The sequence below is a fragment of the Cetorhinus maximus genome, chromosome 4 (genome assembly GCF_964194155.1).
Source record: "Cetorhinus maximus chromosome 4, sCetMax3.hap1.1, whole genome shotgun sequence".
NCBI lineage: Eukaryota > Metazoa > Chordata > Chondrichthyes > Lamniformes > Cetorhinidae > Cetorhinus > Cetorhinus maximus.
Genome location: NC_135882.1, coordinates 32,222,593 through 32,250,494, shown reverse-complemented (window position 1 = coordinate 32,250,494; position 27,902 = coordinate 32,222,593). Strand labels below are relative to the sequence as shown.

The following is a 27,902-nucleotide window of genomic DNA, read 5'->3' as shown; positions in this document are numbered from 1 at the left end:
TCAGGAGACATCGGGACACACGCCCTTAATTGCAATATTCTTTAAGTAGGCTTTATGAACTGGCTAAAATGTAGCCAGTAGAATAAATTGAGGTGCGGTGGGGGGAGGTAGTTGCCAGTTACTTCATTAAAGGAATTCCCTTATTTCTGGCCTAAACAAAAGAACGTAAGAAATGGAAGCAGGAGTAGGCCATTCAGCCCTTCAAATACGCTCCACCATTCAATGAGATCCTGGCTGATCTTCTACTTCAACACCACTTTCCTGCATTATCCCCATATTCCTTGATGTTTTTAATATGTAGAAATCTATCAATCTCAGTCTAGAACATACTCAACGACTAGGCCTCCACAGCCCTCTGGGGCAGGGAATTCCAAAGATTCACCACCCTCTGAGTGAAGAAATTCCTCCTCACCTCAGTCTTAAACAGCCTGCCCCTTATTCTGAGTATGTGTGCCCTGGTTTCAGAGCCCCCCCGGCCAGGAGAATCATCCTTAGTCTGCACTAGTGCTAGCATTTCCAGAATGAATTCACTTATCAGGGGCCATATAAGGTTAAATTTGAAAGACTGGGTTAGTTGCAATAAATTTAAGGTACAATGCACTGAGGATCTTTAAGGAACTAACGGAGGAGTGTATAGGAACTCATCAAATTTCAGAATATTGGAGAAGTGCCTGGTGACTGAAGAAAAGCAGATGTTACTCTTACTTTTGAAAATAATAGCAAAAAAAAAATCCAAAAGCTGTAGTGAGCTTTGTCGATTGTGGATAAAGGTATAAAAATCTTTATTAATGATAAGATGATGAAGCTTTTGGATGGAAATGAAATCATAAAAGATAGCCAAAATGAATTGATCCAAGGGAGGTCTTCCTGATCTAATGTGCTGGTTTTCTGCGGGAGCGACAAAGGATCATGTTGGGGTAAGATAGTGCATGTAGTTTATTTGGATTTCAGTAAAACCTTTGATACAGCTCATTGGGAAAGGCTGGTTCTGAAAATAAAGAAAGTGGGTATCAATGAGAACATTCTGCATTCGATTATGTAATTGGCTGGTAGTACAATCATTGACAAGAGCCTGGGAGAATGCTGCCAGTGAACTCCACAGGTGTCTGTTGGGGGAACATTTTTGTTTAATATCTTCATAAATTATCTATATCTAAGGCAGAATCATCCCAGGTTTGCACTAGCGCGGTAGCGGGCAGGAAAAAGAACGTTTTACCTGCCAGTTGCAATGGCGGTTTTTCACACTGTATTGTCCCAATCCTGCCTTATTAATCATGTATTCCCAGGAAATATGTTGTGTCGATGGCAGGAGGGCTCTCATTTGCCCGCCATGCCATCACCTCTGCTTCCTCATGCCAGCTGCCATATTTAAAGTGCAGCCACACACACCCTCCGTGCTTCCAGCCCAGGATTGTTGCACAGAAAGACATGGTCCCGAAAGGCAAAAGACTGCAGCCCCCCGATTCAGTGACGCGTCCCTGGAATGCCTTTTGGACATCGTGGAGGCTCGCTGTGATGTTCTCTACCCCCGCTCTGGCAGCAGGAGGGGCAGCAACGTCACCAATCTGGCTTGGTAGGTGATGGCAGTGGTGATCAGTGCCAATGCTGCAGAGAAGAGGCTGGCCATCCAATGTAGAAAGAGGATGAGTGGTCTTCAGCTGTGCCACCAGGGTAAGGCAGTCATCTCGTCACTCTAAACTCACACACTCAAGCCCATCACACATTCACTGGCATCTCACTCACTGCCAGCTCAAGGGACATCACCACTCACTCTCTCACACACATCCTCACATCTCCATCTGGCCTCATCTTCTCTGGAGACTGTCTCCTCAGCCCTCAAAATCTTGAGGCTACTTGCAAAGATCAACATGTGCCCCTACACACCCTAGGATACCCTCCTTCCCCAGTATAGCCTCTTCCGTTGCCTGAGGCCACTTTTCCCCCTTCCCCAAGCAAGCCCTAGCCCTGCAGCCATTGAAAAGTCACCCCTGCCTTATGGCTGGTTTGGTAGGTAGACACCTGCCCGTGAGCTGCCCTAAAAGTGATGTGGTGCTGTCTGCAAAGCCTGGTGCAGGTGACCATGAGTGCTGCCCAAAGCAAGGTATGCAAACAAGCCTCAAAGTCCTGACTGAAATGCAGCTTGCCAGTTGCATGTTGCTTATGTGTAGTTGTGAAACACACTGGTGTGCAATCACGCCGACGTGCTCGGATGATCCAGCACGGGAGCATGATTCCAGTGAGCAGTGCTTATAATGATACACCCATGTATTACAATGAAGTTCCCAACGTCTGATGGCTGGAAACGAGGCCTGCCATTGACCGTCAGAGCGGACAATTGCAAACTGGTTTCACTGGGAAGAATTTTCCAGTCGGCAAGCAGGGGCGGGGCCCGCTCGCCAGCACGTAAAATGACGTGCGGTGACGTCGGGCGGGCATCCCGACATCACCACGTGTCATTTAAATTTTCAATTCGGCGGGCACGCAGCCAACTTGGCTGTGTGCCCACCGACCTGTCGAAGGCCTATTAAGGCCTGTTAAAAACTAATTAAAACAATTAAATGAGATGCCTGTCTGACCTTAAGGTTGGCGGGCAGGCGAAGAGTCCAGGCGGCCTTCACATATTTCATGGAACCTCATCCATGGGCGGGATGAGGTTTCATGAAGTGTTTTAAAATTGAATAAAAATTATTTTAAAAATTCACCGACATGTCACATGAGGGGACATGTTTTAAAAGTTTTTTTTCCCCTTTATTTAAATTTTAAAACCTTAAACTAATCTCCCTGAATCACCTCTGTGCCTCAAGGAGATTTCTGCACTCTTTCACACACATGCGCGAAAGAGCGCAAGCCCCGACTCAGGGAATTTCCCCCCCATCCCACCTAATAGAAGGCGCTCAGCGCTTCCAGGCGAGCGTCAAGTTGGGCAGACCTTAATTGGCCCACCCATGTAAAATGGCAGCTTGGACCTGATCGGGGGCACCGATCATGTTTGCGCTCACTCCCGCCCGCCCATGCACAAACCCCACAATGGGGGGAAAATTCAGCCCACGATGTCATGAAATCGATTTTTGGCCTTCTCACCATATTGTCTGTTCACACCGTAAACGGGTACGGAAAATTCTGCCCTGGAAGTCACAAACATGTTGGTTCCATTTGGTACTGATTGTGGTCATGTGATCGTATGATCAAAGGTGCTGGATTAAGATTCCAGTTTCTGTAGAGATGTGGGTTCGAATCTCAATGCTACCAGAGTTGGAGCTGGTTCATTTTTCTGGTGCGGACATGATGAGCCATGCGTAAATTTCTGTGATTCTATGATACAAAGCTAACGAAAGTGATAGACTCCAAACCTGACCAGGATAAGCTACAGGAGGATACGAATATACTTGGGACTACATGAGAGCTTCACAATGGGGATCAAAAAAAACCCCAGAGAAATACCACTACACAAATGGAAATAAAATAATATATATGGAAAGTGAAAGAGATCTGGGAGTCCTGATAGACAATAAATTAAAACTGGAAATAATGCTTAGCAGTAATGGGCAGAACTTTCTGCATGTCGGGCAGGCGGGCCTGACCCAAGCTCCGTTGGGCGGGGAGCCGATCCCCGCCGGAGAGGCGGGCTGTGCCACCATTTTACATGGGCGGGCCTTAACTTGATGCCCGGCGGGAAGCGCTATGCGCTTCCTGTGCAGGCGGGGGGATTCCCCAAAAGCGAGAGTATGCGCACGAAAGAGCACACATCTCCCTGAGGCTAAGTGCTGCCTCAGGGAGATCACTTCCATGTTGAAAAATATTAAAAATAGAAGAAAAAAAATTCCCCAACATGTCCCCCTCATATGACAATGTCACATGAGATGGGACATGTTCATAATTTACATAATAACTTTATTAAAATTTTTAAAACCCTGCATGACACCTCATCCTGCCACTGGATGAGGTTTCATGTTTTTTCTATTTGCCGCCGGGGCTCCTGGACTGCCCGCCAATCTTAAGGTTGGACGGGCAGGTCTTTTAATTGTTTAAATGACTCTGTCAATGGCCTCAATTGGCCATTGACAGGTTGGCGGGCCCGCAGCTGATTTTGCTGTGCCCTCACCTTCCTGAAAATTTAAATGGGGCGGGATGACGTTGGGGGTTCTGCCTGACGTCATCCCACGTCATTTTACATGTTGGCGAGCGGGCCCCGCCCCCTGCTCGCCAACGGCAAAATTCTGCCCAATGAGTGGAGCAAATCAGGTGTGAATATGAACTAAAAGGTTAATATTGAACTAGAATAATGAGGAATTGTAAAGCATTGGTGCAACCACACTTTTAGAATGCTCTATTGAGTTCTGATCACCGCAGTACAAAAAGAATATTGTAACTACTGAAAAGAGAACAATCAGAATGATTGAGGAAATGCAGAGATTAGATGATGATAAGTGCTCATGTAAAATGAGCATGTTCTCACTAGGAAATAGAAGTTTGAGAGGCGATAATGACTGCTGTTTTTAGGATTCTAAAGGGACTAGAGAATGCAAACCATGACAAGCTGTTTCATTTTGTCCATATCAGCAGAACCTGAGCAACAGCCTGTGCTTGAAAGGAGAAAAATTTAACTCTAATCTGTAGGAACCTTGCAAGGGTGTGAGTTTATTCTATTCCAAAATTGGGTGGGGTGCAGCCGTGGTGGGGTGTTGAATTTACAGATGTATGAAACTCAACCCCAAACCATGGACAGCTTCTATCTTACGCATGGCAGTTTCAAAGCACCCAAGTAACCCACTCTAGGTTCAACATCATAATATATTAATGAGGTTCCATTTCTATTCCTGTGATTTTGGCAGCTATTCAAATTTAACACAGGCCAGTCATGTTTGCCACAGCTTGGGGGAACTCAGAGCTAGAGGGAGACAGAAGCAGCTAGATCCAGCAGGTAAATGCTTTTTATTGCACTGCTTGTGGGCCAGAAGGAGCTGGTATGTTTCACCCCCCCGGCCCTCAAGTAAATCTTCTGTGTGATCGGGTGACCCCCACCCAGTCATCAAACCCCACAATTCTTAGCTTGCGATGTCTCCCTCCCTCCTGATTTCTTGTCTCACTTCCCTCATTAACCCCACAATGATTTCCAGTTGCCATTGACCGTCCCCAATCATCCCTGACTGCAGACTATGGTGGTTGTTTTTCTCGGCTAGCAGTCGCTGATCGGCTGCCACCAGGAAAGGGAGTAAAAAGGTGATGTTCTCACTGGGAAAGAGAAGTGCGTTAAATTCAGCTGATTCTGCCCTGATCCTCTTCCGGCCAACAAGCTCTTCCAGTCTTTCAGAGGAAATATTAAACTGAGAACTTCTCAAATGGCCTTCTCTAGTGGAGAGAAAAGATTCTATTGCACTACATGGAAGAGGAGCAGACAAGTTCATCACATTATTTATCCCACAACCAATATCGCTAAAAAAAAATTACCATTTCTATCTGTGGGATCTTGCTTTCACTTCTCCTACATTACATCAATGACAATGGGCAGAAATTTATGGTTTCCCTCTGGTGAGTTTGCAGGCAGGTGGTTGGGGAGGTGGGAGGCCTGAAATTCTCCTGGTGGCCTTTCAGCTGGCCTGACCTCTTAACAACTTTACATGGGGCAGGCAAGAAATAGGGCGGCCTTCCTGCTCTCGCCCCACTTGAGGCTCTTAAGTGAGCAATTATTGTCCAATTTTGTGGCTGATGGGAGGAGTTCAGGAGCAGGAGGGAAACCCAGTTGGTTACCCTACTCAGGCCTCCAGCAGGAAGGGTGGGGAATGCCTCCCTCACAGAGCCCCCTTCCACATTGGGCGCCCACCCCAATTTCTTCGCCAGCAGTCGTGCGTCCTCTCCTCACCCCCCACAGCCTCTCCATCAAGACACCTACTCCCCACCAGTCCGCAACTCTTCCCTCCCCACCCCTCAACCCCAACCCCAGGCCTTACTTTCGCTCCTCGCCATAAGAACCCTGCACTTAACTGGTCCTGGACTTGGGAATTAGAACCTGAGAACCACTTGTATTCCCAGTCCTGGCCACTGCATTTCTGGGACCACAGAGCTGCCAGCCAATCAGATTGGCTGGCAACTCTCTGAGGCAAGGCTTCCGCCAGAGTGAGCATCAAATGGCTGTGGGGCTGCTGTGGTCAGCAGGGATGTATTCCAGACTGGGGAAACCTGTCAGCCGAAAAATGCTGCCCTACATTTCAAAAGTACTTGTCTTTGAGGTGTCTTAAGACACAAAAGGCTTAATATAAATGCAAGTCTTTATTAATTTTCTAAATAGTTATTCAGTACTGTCCTTAACACTTTGTCCTATTGTCCTCTATAGCCTGCAGCAATCTGAAGTAATAAAAAAATTTTTTCCAATCTATATGGTCACCACTCTCTATCTATTTTGTTTCACAAAAGCGCCAGAGGCATTCTTTCCCAAACAACCCAAAGAAAACTCTACAATGGGCTCACCCCATTATAAAAGAAATTTGAAAAAAAAAAATCTGCCAAAAAAAGCCACTGATCCACCAGAACTTCAAGCTACCAAACCCTTACCACCCACCCCAACATTCAATTACCGCAAAAACCATAACCCCTGTGGAAAAAGACAAGTCAAGGAAACACCCAGCATTGACCCTTGCACACCAGCTGTCACTTCAAAAATTCTTGTACCTGTTTCCCTTCTAACTGCAGATTAGCCATGATCTAACTGAACAGTGCAGCAGACTCAAGAAACTGAATGGCCTATTCCTGTACCTATGTTCCTTTTTCCCAGGACATACAGCAATTTGCTTCAGATTTAATGCATTTTTTCTGCCAGTTTGAAACAGCAAAGTGATGGACGTTGTCATCAACAGTACCACCAAGCAGCACTTACACAGCAAGTACCTGCTTACCGATGCTCAGTTCAGGTTCTGCCAGGTACACTCGACTCCTGACCTCATTATAGCCTTGGTTCAAACATGGACAAAAGAGCTGAAGTGAGGTGAAAATGACTGCCCTTGACATCAAGGCGGCATTTGACCAAATCAAGGAGCTCTAGCAAAACTGGAGTCAACGGGAATCAGGGGGAAAACTGGTTGGAGTCAGACCAAGCATATAGGAAGATGGTTGGGGTTGATGGAGGCCAATCTTCTCACCCCCAGCACTTCATTACAGGAGTTCCTCAGGGTAGTGTTCTAGGTCCAATCATCTTCAGCTGCATCATCAATGATGTTCCCTCCATCATAATGTCAGATGTGGAGATGCTCACTGATGATTGCACAATGTTCAGTGTTATTCACAACTCCTCAAATACTGAAGCAGTCCATTTCCATATGCAGCAAGACTTGGACAACATTCAGGCTTGGGATGCTAAGTGGCAAATAACATTCACGCCACACAAATGCCAGGCAATGACCATCTCGAACCAGACAGAATATAACCATCCCTCCTTGACATTCAATGGCATTACCATCGCTGAATCCCTCATCATCAACTTCTTGGGGTGGGGGGGTTACCATTGACTAGAAACTTAACTGTGTTAGCCATATAAATAGTGTGGCAACAAGAGCTGGTCAGAGGCTGGGTATTCTGCAGTGAGTAACTCACCGCGTGGCTCCCCAAAGCCTATCCACCATTTAAAAGATGCAAATCAGGAGTGTGATGGAATACACTTGCCTGAATGGCTGCAGCTATACAGCATTCAAGAATCTTGACACCATCCAGGATAAAGAAGCCCACTGATTGGTACCCCATTCACCACCTTAAACATTCACTTCTTCCACCACTGACACACAGTAGCATCAGTGTGTACCATCTATAAGGTGCACTGTAGCAACTCACCAAAGTTTCTTTGACAGCACCTTCCAAACCAATGGCCTATATTGCCTAGAAGAATAAGAACAGCAGAAACATGGGAATACCACTAACTGCAAGTTCCTCTCCAAGCCACACATCATCCTGACTTGGTACCATATCGCCGTTCCTTTACTGCTGTTGCTGGTTAAAAATCCAGGAACTCACTTCTTGTAGTTGTACCTACAATAGATGGGCTGCGGTGGTTTAAGAGGCAGCTCACTATCATTTTCTCAAGGACAATTAGGGATAAGCAACAAATGTGTTAGCAACACCAACAGCCCATGAAAGAATGATTCTTAAAAAGCAAACTATTACTATTTTCAGCTTCATAACATGACTCCCATGAGTAACATTGTACCTGCAAGAAATATGTTGTGTGACTTTTTCCATGTCCTCGAAATCTGACTGGTTTTCATTTATGGTAGAAAAGCAGATTGACTGGAGCAAGAGTGAGTCAGTTTGAGTTGGATTCTGACTGTTCCATGTTATTTTAACAGAAACTCCAGGATTAACAGCAAGTAACATTAATATTAACCTGTAGCCTTTAAGAAGCAAAAAATCCAACAAAGCACTGGTACTATCATTTAAACAAAAGGCAAAATACAGCAAAACAACGTCTTGATCTAACTATTATTTGAAATGTACATAACAAGGGCCGATAATAGCAAACGCGCAAAAGCCTTGCTTATCAGGAGCATACATCGCAAAATCACAGACGCAGCCCATTATGGCCATTTCACAATTTCCTTCAGAATTTTAGGTTACTAGTCAGTACTGGAAACCATAATATCATTTCTGTGCTCTTGTTAAAATACACATCTACTGCACTGAGTTGAGGGAAGTCTGCCAAGGTGAGAGGAACATTTTTCTGACCATTAATTGCCAGTGGACTAGTCAGTATTGAAAACTAAAACGCTACCCTGTGTAGGTGAAGATTTCACAAGAATAATGGCCCAGATTTTGTGGTCTGTGGCAAAAGAATGGGGTCTGCTGCTCCCCTCACTGACAGCTGCGTACTAAGTTTTAACTAACTTTCAAGTGGAGACTTGCTCTAACACAGCATCAGTTCCAACACAGTCCCCACTATAGGGGCTCTGCGATGTGTGTGAGTAAAGAAAGCAAGCAACGAAAAGGTTCTTCAACCAATCAGACTGAACAATCATCACAAAGACACACAGGCCAGAATCTTCCAGGCCCCCCACGGTGGGGCTGGCGAGCCATTGAAATGTCCTTTCACATCGACACGACCGCAAGACCCCACTGGCATCAGGGACTGGAAAATTCCAGCCACAGAGTCCAAACTAGGAAGTATAAAAAAGGAAAAATGAATTAAATTTAAATGATGCAGAACAAGTGAAATAAAGACTGAGATGTATAGATGGGGTTAAGGGAAGGAGATAAAAAATATAAAAAGTGTAAGAAAAAATTGTTGAATCATCAACACTGATTTTCTTTTGAGGGAATGAGTTTGCACATTTGAAAAATTAACTTTTCAGAGCCAGAGAGCTTGTTCAGAAAATCATCACTTGAGACACTCTAGGCCTGTTTAAAAGGCCACTTACTCCTGAATACACCAGCTCTAACATTTTCTACCATTTTAGCGTGTAACCAGTGGGCAAGTACAAAAGGTTCACATTGCTGCATTCATTTCAATACTAAGTCTATTGGCAAGAAGTTCAACACCACACTCTGTGGAGGAGCACGTCATATCTAACAGCAAGCTTTGGTTTGATACATCCGTATCTAACTACGGATGTGCATATTCCCGGAGATGTTACCCCATAATAATGGTAATACTGTTAGCCTTGCCGTTACTATTACAATAAAATTTGGGCCAATATAACTTTTCTTTTAACAGAAACTTTTCTTTTAAATATTGTTACCTCTCCTAAAAATTCACTCTCTTCCTCTCGAACTCGAGCTTGGTCCCACAGTGTGATTTCTAACATCCGTTCTCGAAATTCTCTCCGATGAACTGGAGAATAAATGAATGTCTGGTTCCACTTGGGCTCAAGTGTTTTCTTCACTGTTTTTGTTCTTCGTTTGCTTTTGTCACTGGCAAACAATCATAGGACAGAAATTAGAACTGTAAGCAGAGCTTCTAAACATATATTAAGAGGATACTTATTCATTAATTTTTGATGGTGTGGAGGTCTCTGTGAGGGCAAAAGACATGGCCTCGTACTAGGCATACACCAATGTGATCCTTCATGGGCTATCAGGAGGCATACAAGATGAGCTCAATGGATGCTCCATTTCAGAGTTTCCCTTAGTCCTTATACAGTCCGTCAAGGCTGAATTTTTAGGCCCTGATGGGGGTGGCGCAGAGGTTAATGGGCATGGAACTTCACACTACCAGCTGTCATGTCAGTTCCCTGGCTCCATTCTGCCCATGGGCCATTTTCCTGCAGTCAGGATGAGGAAAGGCGCGGTGGGGAGTGGGTGGAGAGGGTGCTACCAACCCACAATAGACAGGTAGTAGATTAAACTAATTGAAAGTCTATTAAGGCCATTTGTGGGAAGCTGACTAGGATTTTCCTGTCCAACTGACTTCAGTTGCAGCCACAGGCTGCCCTGTGGAGGAGATCCCCTTCTCCCCGCCAATGATGGCCTGGTTACAAAGGGCTCTTATTATTATAAATTTAAATTTAAACAAGTTTAAAAAAGAGGGTGCTCCATCTTGGGGGGACTTACTCCCTCTTACCTGTAAGGGCATTATGCTGCTGTTATGAGAGATCCCCCACTGTCCTTAATTGGGCAGCAAGCCTGCCCTCTGGCCGCTAATTGGCCAACAGGTGGGAAATCACAGGTGAGTGACTTTTCCCCACTGTGCAGATTTCTGACCCCTATTTAAGTCTGATGGCAGGGTCCTGAAGTCTGCAGGGAAAATCTTGCGCTAAATGTAATTTTCAGTTGAAGTAGGGTTAGATGGAGATCAGAGGATAATTGGAACAGGGTACACCTATGTAACTCAGTACCAATTTTAATGTCCTAAAAATATGGTGGAATGTATATTTACATTATACAAGGCTAAGTCCACACTTATAATAGAAACTTCCTTAGTAAGCTTGTCATGCCTCCACGAATGCGTAATTACAATTTGACAAGTTTACATAGGCACTTTCTATTATTAATACGGACCTAGGAAGTTATAGAATAAAAGTTGACAGCAAATGGACACAGGCATATGATTTTTTAATATATGCTACATTTCACTCCACAGTATCTTCTGAATATTTTTTTAAATCCAGGGAGTCTTGCTTATGTCCATGATGCACATGTCTGCTTTACACATTACAATACCCCAAACAAGCAGCCATATTCCAACTTTGAATTTAGAAAAATAATGTTGGTAGATTATTTGACTGTGGGAAGATATCAACTAAATATTATCCTGTTTCATTCACCTAGTATTTAGCGCTGCTAGACAGCAATCAACAAAGAACACAGGTCAATCTGCCCATCATTAAATCAGGTGCAATGAAACTAAATGGCACTCTGACAGCTACTCAGTACCCATTGGGGAGAATTTTCTCCCTGTCGGAGGGGTTGGGCGGGGGCGGGAGCGGGTGCGGGCGTGCTTGCAGCTGATCGCCGCCCGTGATCGGCGGGGCACTGCCGTTTTACGTGGGCGAGCCAATTAAGGCCCACCCAACGTGACGTGCTCCCGGAAGTGCTGAGCACTTCCTCTGTGGGTGGGGGGGGGCGGGGGCTGCCTGAGTCGGGGCCTGTGCTTTTTCATGCATACGCGCACAAGAGCGCAGAAATCTCCCTGAGGCACAGAGCTGCCTCAGGGATATTAGTTTAAGTTCCAAAATATTTAATGAAGGAAAAAAAAAACTTTTAAGACATGTCCCCTTATATGAAACTGTCACATGAGCTGGCACATGTCTATTCATTTTATTAAACATTTTTTCAAACCTTTAGAAACCTTCATGAAACCTCATCCCACCCGTGGATGAGGTTCCATGAAAAATGCGAAGGCCGCCTGGGCTCTTCGCCTGCCCGCCAACCTTAAGTTTGGACAGGCAGCTCAGTTTATTGTTTCAATTGATAGTTAACTGGCCTTAATAGGCCTTTGACAGTTCAGCGGGTGCCCATCCGCTGAACTGAAAATCTGAATGACGCGTGGTGATGTCGGGAAGCACGCCTGACGTCACTGTGCATCATTTTATGCCCCCGGCGAGTGAGCCCCGCCCCCGCTCGCTGAGCCAAAGATTCGGCCCATTCAGTTAACTCAGTACAGACCAGTGATCAAGACCGGAATGTTTCTGATCCATATGACTCAGCTGCTTGCTGCCATTACCTGCGTATCCATCAGGGGAGTCATTATCATGTTGCATCCTAATGAATTTTTAGTGTCAATTTAATAAATAATTAATGTTTCCTGTTGTTAATGACAGCATCACTATATTAGAGAAGTTCTACAGCCAGCAATTTGAAATTGAGGGTTGTTGCTTCTTTAGCTATTAAGGAAAGATTAGGAGACTAGAACAATTTCATATATGTTAATAATAATGAGGGTATTACCAACTGCTTAAACAGCTACGTGTCTCTTAATCACATCCTGAGGCTAATTTTTATTTACTGGTGCAAGTCAGATCTAAAAGAGATGAAATTATCTCCAGCATTAGTGCAAAATGGACTCATAAGTAAACCGACTGACTTTGGCTTTAACAGCCTTCTGTCTTGTAAGATGATGGGTTGTGATTAATTCTACTATTGTTACCATGATATATTCTGTTGTCGCTACGCTTGAAGGATACTGCTTGGACACCATGAAGTAGTCTTGTATATGTTATAAACAAGTCTTTATCAATAATACTGAACTATGTACATATTCATAGTAGGTATCAAGAGGACTCCATACTAGGTCCTTACACATTGCTAATCGTCTCTAGACTGACCCTAGCTCTAGGTCATGTGCCTTCTTATATCACCGTGTGGGTGGTACTGTATTCAGTCTCATGTTAATCCTTTAAGTGCCAGATCCTTCTGCTACAGGTTGCGTCTTGGTGGTCGACTCTGTGTCAAACAGTATCTTGTGTGGCTCAGGAGCCCAATCTCTGGCATGTCAGTCTCTGCCACATTTGCCACAGATGAAGGCAACCTGCTGAGAAGGTGCAGGATTCACAGGCCTCTGTTTTCTCTGGGCTCTCTTCTTGGCCAGCTGAGCTTTTCGTTTTTGCACGCTTGTCCAATGCTCCTCCAAACAGTCCGCTTCCAGAGGTCACGGACAGTTGTCTGTGTCAATGCCTGCCATCTTTATGGGCAGGATCTTCTAGTCAGCGAGCGGGGGTGGGGGCCGCTCACCAACGCGTAAAATGATGCGGGATGATGTTGGGTGGAACTCCCGATGTCACCCCACGTCATTTCCATTTTCAGGTTGCCGGGGGTGCAGCCAAGTCAGCTGCGTGCCCGCCGACTTGTCAACGGCCTATTGAGGCAATTGAAAAACTAATTAAGGTCGTTAATGGACCAGCCCGTCCAACCTTAAAATTGGCGGGCAGGCCGGGAGCCCTGGCGGGCTTCGGAAAAAGCATGAATCCTCATCCACGGGCAGGATGAGGTTTCATGAGCGTAATTAAATTTTTATCAAATCTTTCAATAAAAGTTATGGACATGTCCCAACTCATGTGACAGTGTCACATGAGGGGACATGTCAGGGAATTTTTAAAAATCATTTCTATTCAAAATTTTTATATCGAGCCGACCTCCCTGAGGCAGCACTTAGCCTCAGGGAGATCTGTGCGCTCTTTCGCGCACATGCGTGAAAGCGCACGCTCCTGGCTGAGGGAATCACCCCCGCCCGCACAGGGAGTGCACAGCGCTTCCTGGCGGACGTCACGCCAGGTGGGCCTTAATTGGCCCGCCCACATAAAATGGCAGAGCGCCCCCAATTGGGGGCACCGATCGGAGGCATGCCCGCCCGCGCCCACTCCCATACCTCCCCCCGATGGGGGGGAAAATTTTTCCCATTTTCTTGCTTGTAGGTATCTTTGTAGTGGAGTTATGGATGTCCAGCAGATTGTGACCCAGTGGTCAGTTCACCATACAGAAGGTCTTTGGGTACATGACTGCCACCCACCTGATGAACCTGGCTGAGCCAGCGCAAACATTATTAGTTTAGTAATGAGTGTATGCTGATGGAATTAGCACACGCCAGGATCTCTGAATTAATTATCTTGTCCTGTCAAGAGGTGGTGGGAAGTGTTCAGTCTTTTCTCCTGCTCAGCATATGTTCTCCAGGTATCACTACTATAGAGGTGTGCACTGAGGATGCAGGCTTGTGTGACAAATATCGAATTCATGGTTCATACTAATATTTTAGAGGTAATGTTTAGTTCCAGGAAGATTGTTGTTGGAACTAAAATGTTGGGCTTTAGAGATTGCTAGAATACCTAAAAGAAAATGACCATTCAGAAGGTTGCGTATGTTTGCTTCATAGAGTCAGAATAGAAGAGATAGAGCCATAAAACAGCAAGCGAGCTTACTTAGCTGGAGAACTGGAGAGGTGATGTCTACACTGCTTGCAAAGAAGTGCAGTCCAGAGAGATGTTTTGTATTTTGAATTAGAGCTAAATTAGCTTAAAAGCATTCCAGGAAACATGAAAGGCTATGTCATCATGGAGATGGGTGAAGCTTAAGAATGTTCTCTGGTTTCAATTTAGCTGTGTGTTTACTGGGAGGGGTGTGGGTACTTAGTTGCAGTTTGGACCTTGTGCGGTTTCCAGCTCACAGGGAATCCCTGAGAGTTGTTTGGTGCATTTAAGGTTCACGAAAAGACCTGGCAAGCTGCAAAGGTGGCGAAAGGTCACTGGTTTCGTGCTGGAGAGGGTTAGGGCTCAGAAGAAACCCTGGGAGCTATTTATAGGTCGGTGCAACTAGGAGGTTGGAGTTTCGAGAAACAGAGGGGCAGTGCCAACTTAGTGAAGCTGGCGGTCTGCAAAAGAGTCGGAAGTGTGCTGGTAATTAGAAGTGAAAATGCAACTTAGTGAATCCTGTGGAATGCAGTCTCAGGAGGACAAATTGAACCATTGGGAAGTGAGCAGTCATTGAGCTAATCCGAGTCAGAGTGTTTATGAAGGAATTCAGAGGCTAGATCTTCAAAACTGAAGATTTCAAATCCCTATTAAGGGAGAGAGAGTTTTAATGTGATACTCGTTTAATGACTCACAATGGTCACTGACATCTGGGTGGATTGCTGAGTATGGGATAAAATCAATAATCATTTAGATAAGTGCAGGATAATTAAGGAAAGCCAGCATGGATTCATTAAGGGAAAATCATGATTAACTAACTTGCTGGAGTTTTTTGAGGAAGTAACAGAGAAGCTTGAAAAGAAAAACCATGTTGATGTGGTGTATATGGATTTTCAAAAGGCATTTGATACAGTGCCACACAACAGGCTTGTGAACAAAATTCTAGGTCATGGAATAAAAGGGAAAGTAGGCAGTTGGATAAGAAATTGGCTGAGTGACAGGAAACAGAGGATAGTGATGAATGGTTGTTTTTCAGATTGGAGGAAGATTTGTAGTGGAGTTCCTCAGGGGTCAGTATTGGGACCCTTGCTGCTCCTGATATATATTAATGACCTAGACTGTGGTGTGCAGGACATGATATCAAAATTTGCAGATGGTACGAAGATGGGAAATGTTGTCAACTGTGATGGGGATAGTCTTGAACTTCAACGGGACATAGACATGTTGGTGGATTGAGCAGACAAGTGGCAGATGAAGTTCAGTGCAGAGAAGTATGAGGTAATTTGTTTTGGCAGGAAAGATATGGTGACGTAGTATAAAGGGAGAGCCTCTAAAGGAGGTGCAGGAACAGAGGGGACTTGGTGAATACATACATAGGTCACTGAAGATGATAGAGCATGTTGAGAGAGCAGTTAATAAACATAGTATCTTAGGTTTTATTAATAGGGGCATTGAAAACAAGAGCAAGGAGGTCATGTTGATCTTGTATAAGACACTAGTTAGGCCTCATCTGGAGTACTGCGTCCAGTTCTGGCTGCCATACTTGAGGAATGATGTGAAGGCATTGAAGAGAGTACAGAGGAGAGTCACCAGATGATTCCCGGGATGAAGAACTGTAGCAATGAGGATAGATTGAAGAGGTTGGGACCGTTTTCCTTGGGGAAAAGAAGGCTGAGAGGAGACTAGATAGAGGTATTCAAGATCCTGAGGAGTATGGACAGGGTCAATAGTGAGAAACTGTTTCCACTCAAGAAAGCATCAAGAACTAGAGGGCACAGATTACAAATAATTGGTAAAAGGAGTAAATGTGATGTGAGGAAAAATGTTGTCACTCAGAGGATGGTTGGAGTCTGGAACCAACTTCTTGAAAGGGTGGTGGAGGCAGGTTTGATCGAAGTATTCAAAAGGGAATAGGATTGCTACCTGAAAAGAAACAATGTGCAAGGTTAAGGCGATAAGGCAGGGGAGTGGAACTAGGTGGAATGCTCTTTCTGAGAGCCAGTGCAGACTCAATGGGCTGAATGGCCTCCTTCTGCACTGTAAAGATTCTGTAATATTGTGAAATCCATGGGATCTGTCTTCAAGCATCTGCCATTTAATGTACAGTGTGGTTCGACCATAGTTTGCTGTTAATTCATATTTATCTCATGGTATTTCTGAATGTTAGAGTGTAAGATAGACATTGTAGATTGTTTTACTTTTCTGACTTTGTATAGTAAAGTTTATTTTGTTTGTTTAAAACTGTGAAATCTTGTGGCTTTATTCTCTGAGTGTGTAACGGGGATTTCAAACCTTGTCTACTTTAAATAATAAGTCACTGGTCCCTAACCGAATCATAATACTTGGTAAAATCGCAGTTTAGTGTTCATGGTCAGATTCCTATTTTTCCACATTCTCTTAATAAGCTTGTACATAACAACTGCACCTTTTGCAGTGTGTGTTGACTTCAGTTTCAAGTGACAGATTGCTAGTGGTTGTGGAGCCTAGATATATGACGCTATCGACAACTTCCAGGGTCATATTGTCAATACTGATAGAAGGCGGTATGGCAACATCCTGGACCATGACATTAATCTTTCTGATGCTGTTGGTCATGATGCTCTTTACAGGCGTGAGAGAGTTTGTCCATTTGCCACCAAAGGTGTTCCTTGGTATAGAATGCTAGTGTGGCATCATCGGTGTAGAGCAACTCTCTGATGAGAACTTGGTGCACTTTTGGCTTGGATCTCAAGTGGGCAAGACTTCAGTCATGTCAGTTCAGGTATCTTTGTAATCACTCTCTGTAGATGAACTGAAGGCATATGACATCATCAAAGGAAAGGATATGCCAAAGATGCCAGAACAAAACCCTGTTTGACCCCACTGCGGAGCTCAAAGGGTTCTGACATTGCCCGATCATTGCTGTTCTTACCCATTGTGTTGTCATGAAAAGCAATCACGCTGAGCAGCTTCAGAGGGCAGCCAATTCTCTTCAGCAGCTTAAATAGACCAGCTCTGCTCACATGATTGAATGCCTTGGTGAGATCAATGAAGGCAATATGTAGTATACTCCTTTGTTCACAGCATTTCCCTTCCAGCCGCCAAGCCAAGATGATCATGTCCACTGTAAATCCTCCAGTTCTGAAACCACACTGGGACTAGGGATAGATGTGTTCAGCCAGGATCTGCATTCTGACAAAGGCAACATGGGCAAATATTTTTTCCACAATGCTCAGCAGGGAGATGCCTCAATAGTTGTCGCAATCGTTACAGTCGCCCTTGTTCTTGTACAGAGTTGCAATCTTTGCTTCATACATATCCAGAGACACTGCCCTATCCCTCCAGCAGAGACAGAGAAGTTTATGTGGATGTTGCAGGAAGTGCCAGTATCCCCTGCTTGATGAGTTTAGGTGGTATAGCCACAGCACCTGGAGCTTTACAGATGGTAAATGATTCAATAGCTTTGCTAGGCTCCTCCACTTTAGTTTCAACATCCAGGTCTTCCTGACAGACAGGCCTTCTATGGTGTCTAGAGCTTCCTCAAATGAGCATATTCTTCCTGGAATACAACTCTTTTTGATTCCATCATACATGCCCCAGTATTGCCTGTGTCACAGGACATCTGGATATTCTGGCAAGGTTATGGCCAGTTATCATTGGCACAGTGCCTAGCAGTCTGTAGGACTTTACTTCAATCAGTTCTTGGTACATTCAGAATCTTCTCGCCTGGATCTCTCTTGAAATTAACAAAAGCAAATTGCTTGATTTCAATGATAGGTTCCATTATGTTAGCCTTGAACCAGTCAACATTTTTCCGCTGTTGCTTCCCATATGTTGAGAGTGCAGTAATATAATACAAAGAATGTTCCACTTCACCTCTGCACTCTTTAATAGCAGACAGCACCCGTCCAACCAAGTCAAGGAATTGGTGGATCTTATCTGGGTAGGAGTATGGCTGACATTAATACGAGGAAGGCCTTTCTGCTTTGAATAAAAAAGCTCCAAGGGTTGCATTCTAATCCTGGTGCACACCAGGGAGTGATCTGTATTGCGGCCAGCTCTGTGATAACTGTGTGTGTGAATTGACTGTGCATTTTACCCCATACCGATTAACCTTTAATAGTAAAATATATCTGGTGCATATAAAACAGGTACTGATTCACTATAAATCTATTTCACATGAATGGCAAAGACCAGTCTCATCGCAAATAGTTGAGAACTGGTATAAATCCTGTCAGCATGGTATGCTTAATCACTCAAATTTCCTGGGTAAACCTACTTCTATAATCATTCACAGCTCAAGGTGCAAATTTTCATGGGCGTAGGATGCACGGGTGGTAGGAATGACAGAATAGAGGGACAAAAACTGTGGCCTTGGAAAGGTTAAAGCCCCATTAGAATCTATTGGCAGCCTTTGCCAAGGCAGAAGGAGAAGAGGGCTAACAAATTACAGGCAGGTAAAAATGAAAGGAAAGGAAACGCAACATGTTCATTGGAGTCTGGAAGGAGGTGACAGAACAGCCCAGCAGCCAGCCTCCTGTTTGGTAGTTTCAGAAGTTCAGATAATGCTCCATGATGTGGTTATGCAGGGAATGCCTTATGCCACTTATCATCTCCAATCGTTAGCACTTCTTTGGAAGAGATGCAAGTTGGCTTGAATGCACAGCCAACCTAAGCTGCATGATAGCTTCAGATGTCCCAACAACAGATAGTGCAGTTCTACCTCTGACTCTCTGTTAACTAGATGGAACATTGAGTGAAAGTATGGTTGATGGTACCTTGGTAAGTGTGGCCAATCAGGCTTAACTGGCATGCTTCTTTTCATGCATAATTTTTTAAGTAGGACATATCACCCTTATTGAGCACTTCTGAAGAAATATCCAACACTATGGGCAGAAGTTCATGGGCCAGATGTGGGCAGAAGAGCATGCGGGTGGACTTGTAAATCAGAGCTCTGTACCATCGACAGCATGTCCATCACTGCCACCTACCCATCTGTCCCTGCCACAATTTTTGGGGTGGTGAGGGAAGTGGCTGGTAGGTCGCCTGCCTATGATCCAATTGAGGACCTCGTGGACAATCAATGCCCAGTTAAGGAGCTCATCCCACTGCTGCTCTGATTTATTGGGCAGCAGGAGAAGCCTGTACCCAACATATGGTCCAGCAGGTTTAACCCTGTGGATTGCTGGTCAGTGAAAGCGGGGATGCCTCCTTCCCAAGCTCTCTAAGCAAACTGGAGGCCCCTACAACCCCTCCACAGTTTTGCCTCCCTGCATCTACCACTCACCACCCCGTACCCTGCCCTGTTCAACCTGTCCCCTCACCCTGCTTGTTGGGCTAACTCAGCCCTGGTGAGATGCCAGACTTACCTGTGTTTGGGGGCATCTACGCTTCTTCTACTTCCTGCAATACAGGCAGCGGCCAGTAAACCTGATGTGGCACAGAGCTGCCGGCCTCCGACTGACTAGCAGCTTTATGAGGCGGGACTTCCGCCTGGAGACAGATGGAAGTTCGGCCTCTTACTAATTAAAGGACCATGGCCCAAAAAAATTAAAGTGGGGCAAACTGGCTAAGCAGGCGCAGACTCCTCCCCAAAATTTACGCTGGACTGAGAGGTATAATCCAGCCCTGTGTTTCATCATATTTTCACAGAACTTAATGGTATAAATTGGTCTACTATCCCAGCTTCCTTTGAGAATAAAAGCCTTTGCTTGAACTACTGAGGTCTGGTCACCTCTGTCTGAGGATTTGTGTATACAGGTACTGGGATTTGACTTTAAGCGCCTCATGTGCATAGTGTGCTGCATAGCATCTCACCTTACTGGCATATCAAAAAGCTGGTTTCTATATGGGAAATCAACTGATGTCATTAAAGTTACTTGAGCTGATAAAAATTAAATCAATTGGCACAAAAGCTAATGAGAATCTAAGCAGAAAATAAGGTACAGAAGTGGCCTTAAAATGTTTAAATGAATATTCTTAAGAAAACCTTGCAACATACTGCTGTATATGACTCAGCATTTATCTACCTTGGTTGAGCATTTATATATGCAGGTACTGGGATTTGACTTTAAGCACCTCAAGTGTGGATTCACAGCTGAAGCTGACCTGGCATATTCGCTATACGATGATGTGGAAAACCTAATAACATCACTTCTGCAATATTATAAAACTACTGCAAAGGTACCTTTTTCAGGACAATGATTCCTGTCTCACAGAAATATATGTCATGGAAGGTAAATCCTGCAGGGCTCACTGAGCTGTGCACTTGATTCCCAATATGCACTCCAGACTCTGAACTGGTTTGTGAATTCATCAAATCTACCCTCACAAAAGGTGTATGTGAGGTTTACAATTGAATCAATTCCAAAACGCTGGTATTAGATCACAATCCAAGGTGTACAGCCATGGGCCTGGGGAGCAATAGGGGCTTCCCAAGATACATAAATAAAAGGATAATTATTTTGTAGACTCCTGAGCTTATTTGTAAACATTGTTATTGATCAGCTTCCATAGTTTGGATGGAACCTTCTCCTCATTATCCACAATTCAATAAGAGAAAATTACACCCTAATGGCTTTGTGCATTAAATTGTAGCTCATTTGTAAGAATTCATTTTTCATATATGTACTGTACAATTCAATTATCTTTGGCATTTGCAATTAATAATCAAGAAGGACACAGGGTCTGGCATTTTATTTTGGAAAGTGCTTTGAGCAACCTGTACCACAATCATGTAAAGTTATCATTACTGTTCATTTAGCTTATAAATTTGTTTCATGGTAGCACTTCAAATTTGAGTAAAGGTATCCAGATGTAAAACACTACAAGATATTTCTGCCAATTACATTCTATAAGCTGATGCAGAGTTTGTCTCGCTGTATATGCAGTCTAAATTGTCCGTTTTAAATAACAATTCATGCAAAATTCAGAGAAATTAAACCATTGACCTAATGGGCAGTGTAATCATGTAAATGTTCTGGAATAGCAGGTTTACATCTGCACTTCTCCACATGTTCATCTCAGATAAATTATCAAAGAGAAGCAACCATAATTAAGCAAGAGTGTAAATCATCTGAGACCATTCCCATAACCATGCAAAGTTCAGTAAGAGAGTGGCACTAAAAGCAGGCCAGTTGTCTAGCCAGGAATTCTGAATAGCAGAAATTAAGCTAGACAAGAACAAAGTATGAGATTAATCAAATAGATCAGGTAAAGTTCTCGAGAAGCAACAAATAAAAAAATCAGGTGGCAAATATTTTATCCGAACAATTTCGTGTGGAAAGCCAGTTAAAGACTCCTACCTTCGGTCAGGAAGAAAATAAATTTTCACATAGGGATTCCTTGGCCTTCCCTCTTCCCTGAAAGGAAGATCTTTCGCTCCAAGTATTGTAACAATAAGCTGGTGGCCAACTTTGTCGTACCAGAGTTTTATCTGTTGGAAGATCATACCATCATATAATCACTGCTATTGTTGATACCTATCTCAGAGAATTCCTTTTAAGGATACACCTTTAAAACTCTCTAAATACTCTCTAAAATCCTTCATAATCTGAAATCATTATAATCCATTTCAGTTCATCTGCACAAGTTACATTAACCCTGAGAATGCAAACACTGGCATATATAGGAACAGTAAATTAGGTGGCATTTTGTCAAGTAATGGACCCTATAATGGATTGAATGAATCTAGGTGTGTTTCAAGTAATATCCTTTAAGAGACATTTTTTTGAAGATGATGGTTCAAAAATCTATGAACAAAATATGTGGCAAAACTACACTGAAACCTTCGATTGCGCAAAATGCATTTCTTTTTCCAGTAGTTAACATGTAGAGGATTGATAGTTTCACTGATTTTGGTAAGAGACCAGGTCTAAAAGGATAACAATAAACATAGTCAGTATATCACACTTATTGTAGTTATTATCAAAAATAACAGACATAAAAAACATAAATTAGGCAATGACATTTACACTCTTTCATTGTTTCAAGAACTAAAGCAAGCTAGAGACCAGAAACCAATCTGTAGTTCACTGCATTTTTAATGCATTATGTGGGTTCAATAAATTATGTAATTCAAATCTGAAATCAAGAAAACTTTTCTAAAACTGCAGAGACTGCATCTCGCTCTCTCTATAATGTTATTTCTGGCTCTCACTTACTTATGTTTTCAGTTTCTTTTCCAGGTTCTCTCTTTTCTCCCATTGTTCTTTCGACTTAAATGCTCTCTCTCGTGCCTCACAAACAGCTCATATCTGTATTCCCTGTGCTCTCTCTGCTGTTATTGCTCCTACAGTTTTTATTTGTTTCTTTTTTCAGCTTGATTTTATTGCCTTTCATTTATTCCTTTTGTCTTATTTATTTTCTCAGTTCCACTAGGTCTCTCACTCTCCACCAATATTCTACGTACAGTACTCTCTTTTTCATTCATTCTCTTTCCCTGACTATTCCTTTCTCGTATTCTCTGTCACTTTTCCACTCACACACTCATTCTTTCCATTCGAGACTGTTTCATTCACTGGGCTTGATTTTAACTTATTTAACCTACTATTAATGGGGCAATAAAAGCCTCAAAAAGGGATTGGTAGTCTTATTGCCTCATGAATCCCCATTTTCAAAGGTGTCTTCCACTTTGCATCTGGGTGATAGGCACGTTCAACATTATTGCAAATTAGGGTCTGACTGCCCCAAATGCCATTTTTCTTAGGAACATCGGAAGATTTAGCTCCTTAAACCTGTTCCAGATTCAGTACGATCATGGCTGATCTGCGACCTAACTCCCCCTTAACCACCTTTACCCATTTCCCTTAATACCTTTGGTTACCAAAAATCTATCGATTTCATCAGATTTAAAATGAACAACTAAGGCAGGGTCTTACTGGGTTTCCGCCCACCCCTGGTGAAAAAGTCAATGGAAAACCCATCCCCGCTTAGGCTGGTTACCCCACAGCCATTTAATGTTCAGTGGAGCGTTATTTGGCTGAGGGTGAGATTTCTATCCTCATCTGGGGAGGAAGTCCTGCCTCTGAGGGCTACTGGCTTAGCAACTGCAGCTCTGGTCCCAACAGTGCCACTGGGACCTGACAGTGATCCTCATTGGAGCCGGATAGGGAGTTAAGTTGGGGGGGGGGGGGGGCGGGGTGTTCGGTAGGGCCAGCCTAAGGGGCCCCGGCGAGGGGTGCTAGGTGCTGATGTGGGGTGGGGGGGTGGGGGGGCGGTGCTGGGATGCAAGCATGGGTGTGGGGGGGGGGGGGGGGGAAATGGGGGAGGGAGCTTTGATATGGGCCCAAGGAGGCTGGAAAGGAAGTACCCCCCCCCCCCACTTTCCCAACAATAGCCCAATGATCAGGTTGGGGTGGGTGGGTAGGCACTGGGAGCACCATCCAAGTTCAATCTAATGTTAAGCCCCCTGTCCACCTGTCAGAGTGTAAATTCTACCTTTGATCTAGATAGGAACACAAGTTAAAAATGATTAGAATGTGTGTCATATATGTTCGATCATCTTTATGGGTGATTGAGAAGTAAAGAGGCCAATCCCAAGCAAATTTGATACAAGTTTTGTTCTTCCTGTGCTACTTAAATAACCTGAGCTGCTGCCTCTCCACTTCTTCTGCAATCAGGACTCCCTCCCTCAATCAGGACTCCCTCCCTCAATCAGGTCTAGGACCAGGACTGTAATTGTCCTTCTGCTGACTGGACTGGCTTGAAGTTGGCAGGATTCAATCCAGTAAATTGCACCAGGATGCCTGGTTGATGCCTCAGAACTTGAAGACTCAATGCTAATGAGGAAATAACATCTCTGCTGTTTGTGCATTTAAGTATAGGGGACAGGTTGTGAAATCTGTCTAATGGTCGGCTAGAACTCAAAAGTAGCTCAACTCATAAGCTTTTCATTTTGGATTGCTTCAGTCACTCACTTCCTTCAGACTGTCTCACTCATTCACTCATTCCATTTGTGACTGCTTCACCCATTCACCCCTTCCATCTGGAGTGTCTCTCATATTCACTCCTTCTATTCCAGGCAGTCTCTCTCAGTCAATCATTCAGACCTGTATATTTGTTCTTGAGAATTTCTAGTTTTAACATCAAAGTAAACTTGTTTGAACAATGATGCAAACTACAGATATAGCTGAGAATAGAATGAACAGACAATTCCTCAAACATGCAGCAAAGCAAAGAAGCATTCTGTCAAATTGCAAATGAAGGTCTAATAAAATAAATTTACAGTCTAATGTTCTATGGGGAGGTAGAAATGGTATCTAAACTTAAGCTCTAATACGTTAGCAAACAAATTGTACCTAAGCACAAACCTTAGCTCAGCTATCCTTCATTCAGAAACTATTTCACAATCAACAGTACGGAATGATCTTGGTATTTATTCCTTTTCTGTTTAAGATCTATAGGTAAATTGGAAGCAGATTTATTCTGGTTTTGCAGTGATCAACCCCACTTCTTCCCAAACCCCACTTCTTCCCTCTTCCCATGCTTTCCTTCGCTGGTGAAAATGTATTCACTGGAAGTAATCTGGGGATCTGTAAACATTGAATAAATGTTTTCCACTTTTCAAAAGACGGTTTCGTTGCCGTAAACAAGCAGTTTACACATTTCAAGTCAGAAAATTAATTGCAGCAAAAATGTTTCCGTTATGGCCACTGGTGCTCTGCCCATTGAGAACAAAGCATGAAAGAATGGTGGTATTTGGAACAAGCCAGATTAGATAGTGATCAGGCCAAACCTCCAATAACACAGATAAGTGAGTAATATCTGGTCTGATTTCATCAAAATACATTTGTAATTGGTTTCATTGTTTTAACATATTCTTCTAGCTGGATAAATGTTTGAGTGGCAACACTATAACAGGATAGCTATAATGGAGCAGTGTCTTCACCACTTCAGAAGACAACCAGAACAGCAAGCATCATTTTGCTCTAATGACTTAATATGCAATTCAGTGCACATTTCTGATGGCCTAGAGTATTGTGTCCTATTCTGGGCAGCACACCAGGAAGTATGTGAAGGCTCTAGAGAGATTGTATAAAGGATTTACAAAAATGGTTCCAGGGATGAGAAGCTTCAGCTACATGGATAGATTGAAGAAGCTGGGATTGTTCTCCTTTGAGAAAAGAAGATTGAGAGGAAATTTAATAGAGATGCTCAGACTCATGAGAAGTCTGGACAGAGTAAATAGGGAGAAACTGTTCCCACTGGTGGAATGATCGAGAACCAGAAAACATAGATTTAAAGCAATTGACAAAAGAAACAAAAGCGACATGAAGAAAAATGATAATTTGCAGCAAGTGGTTAGGATTTGGAATGCACTGCCAGAATGCGTGAGGCAGATTTAATCATGGCTTTCAAAAGGGAATTGTATAAGCACCTGAAGGGAAAATATAATGCAAAGCTAAGGGGAAAGGGCAAGAGAGTGAGACTAGCAAACCTGCTCTTGCAAAGAGTTAGCACAGGCTCAACTGGGAAATGGCCTCTTTCTGTGCTGTAGCTTTTCTATGATTCTATGTAGACATAAAGGATGGTGTACAGCAAACCACATTGGTGTTCCTTGGTAAAACACTGAAAATAAACATGTAAACCACCTCATAGCTCTCTGATAAAAAGGTCTAAAGAACAATTTAAAAACAAGCACCTCAAAATTAAATAGGAGAATTATAACTGTATATTTAACATAAAATAGGAAGGAGTCTAGAAACCAACTAACAAACAACTAGTTTGAGTCCCAGGACTGTCTATCTCTTGGACTTGTAGGTCTTAATTGGGGAGGGATTCTATGCTCGTAGTCAGTGTACTGAATGGAGCACCGGATGAAAGAAAGGGACTCCATCACAGGAGACGGAAGAAGAAGAAAAAGCCTACTAATATCCATGTCAAATCATACAGCCTACTGACTGATTGGGGTGCACAGATCACAGCTGTGAAGAGTTTTGTGGCTCACACTATTCCAAACCTCCCATCTGTATGGTTATAAGCAGTCATTAAAGAGATACATTTTTAAAAAAGAATTATTCCTGACTTTTCAGAGTCATAGTCAATTACAAGATCCCAAAGAAGAAGGGAGACCACCACAAACTTTACCACAATATTCCTTATCACAACCATGCATAAGATCTGTTTGCATAGGTATCATTTGTTTGCCAATGGTGAATTGAAGGATCTAACGTAAATTGGAAAATGCAGCTCACTGTTCTTTAAAACAGTGTAATGGCAATGTGGATGATTATTGTTCCTGAAAACATGCAGAGCTTTACTTAAGACTGGTGAGATGTTCTGAGGTATAAAATATGCATATATGCTATAAAAATACAACAAAGAGGGGGAGCAGGCAGAAAATAAAATTGTTGCCATTGATTTACTTCTCTGCATTTTCCAAATGATAATATTTTCAGATATACAGTGCCTTTACCTGAACCCTAGGAACAAAAGGCGCTGTTCTTCTACTAAGGCTTTGGCTCTGGTAAGCAAAATTAAACAACAAAGAAAATAAATAAAACCAAACTAAAAGGTACATCCACTCTCAGACACTTAAAGAATGCTCTAAAATGAAAACAAGACACAAGTACCACAGCAAATGTTTTACCGTATGTCCCTCGATGCCCCACTTTGTTAAACATAAAGGTGAGATCGTAGTTACAAAAGTACAAGCCGTTTTGAACTCTTATATTTGCAACAAGCTTCATTGAGAGGTTCAATAAGCCAATATTCCCTTAAGGAATCCATCTTGATTTTCTATTGCCTATTCAATTCTGAAGGCCAACATTTCAGTGGCATTCTTAGATTTTGAAATTGCATTGTTAGTTCAAAAAGAGATCACAAATATATATATATATATATAAAACACCATTACAGTGTTGATTTTTTTCCCCCATTAGTACCTTTCAGGGTATAGTTTAACATTTTCAATCTAAATTTCAGCCTTGTGCACTTATCTATTTTTATTTCTTTCTATTGATTTTATTTCCCTCTGACACACAGTAAATCAGCAGCAAAAATCCTGTAAATTAGATACAAAAGAGGTTACAGTAATGATTCAGAGGATGGTTAGAAGTTGTGACATTAAACATACAAAGAGGAAACAAAAGCAATGACAATGACATTTGTGCAAAAAGAAGGCACATTCAAAGAGGCAGTAGCAGGAACTACTCTGGAATTATAGCACAAGATATTAACAAATAAACCAGCCAGGGTAAGCAAACAAACAACTGAGAATTCAGAAACCTCTAAATGCACATTTAGGAACATGTGCCAGTTTAATCAGTTGTTACATATTCAGCAATTTTCTCCATAAATTACTGCACTGGGCAGAAAATATCTGACTCAGCTGTATGTACAAGCAAACCCAAATGTCCTATTTGAAGTTTTAACATTAAAGTAGGTCACTGGTTGCATTTTCTTGCAGATTTTCCTCTCTCCATCATTCAGCTTCACAGGCACATGCATTCACAGATTCTGTCCACTCACTCAAAAAGCCAGCTTTATCTCTGTGGTTCAGGGATGTAGTGTACTGGCACATTTATGTGTGATTCCATTAACTAATCAGATGTGAGCGTAACCTCGGAGGAGGAAAGCAGATTCCACCAAACCAAAGAAAGCTGTAGT

The 27,902-nt window shown here is 43.1% G+C and overlaps 1 protein-coding gene across 1 annotated transcript in view; it reads right to left on the bottom strand.

Moving 5' to 3' along the window:
* rims2a (regulating synaptic membrane exocytosis 2a) overlaps positions 1-27,902 on the bottom strand; it is a 1,205,442-nt gene that overhangs the window by 424,193 nt on the left and 753,347 nt on the right. Inside the window, exons 13-15 of the mRNA XM_078540066.1 lie at positions 26,710-26,757; positions 21,599-21,729; positions 9,717-9,888 (exon numbers count right to left, since the gene is read on the bottom strand). Of these exons, the coding sequence (XP_078396192.1) occupies positions 9,717-9,888; positions 21,599-21,729; positions 26,710-26,757 (351 nt within the window). The remainder of the gene's footprint in view (positions 1-9,716; positions 9,889-21,598; positions 21,730-26,709; positions 26,758-27,902) is intronic.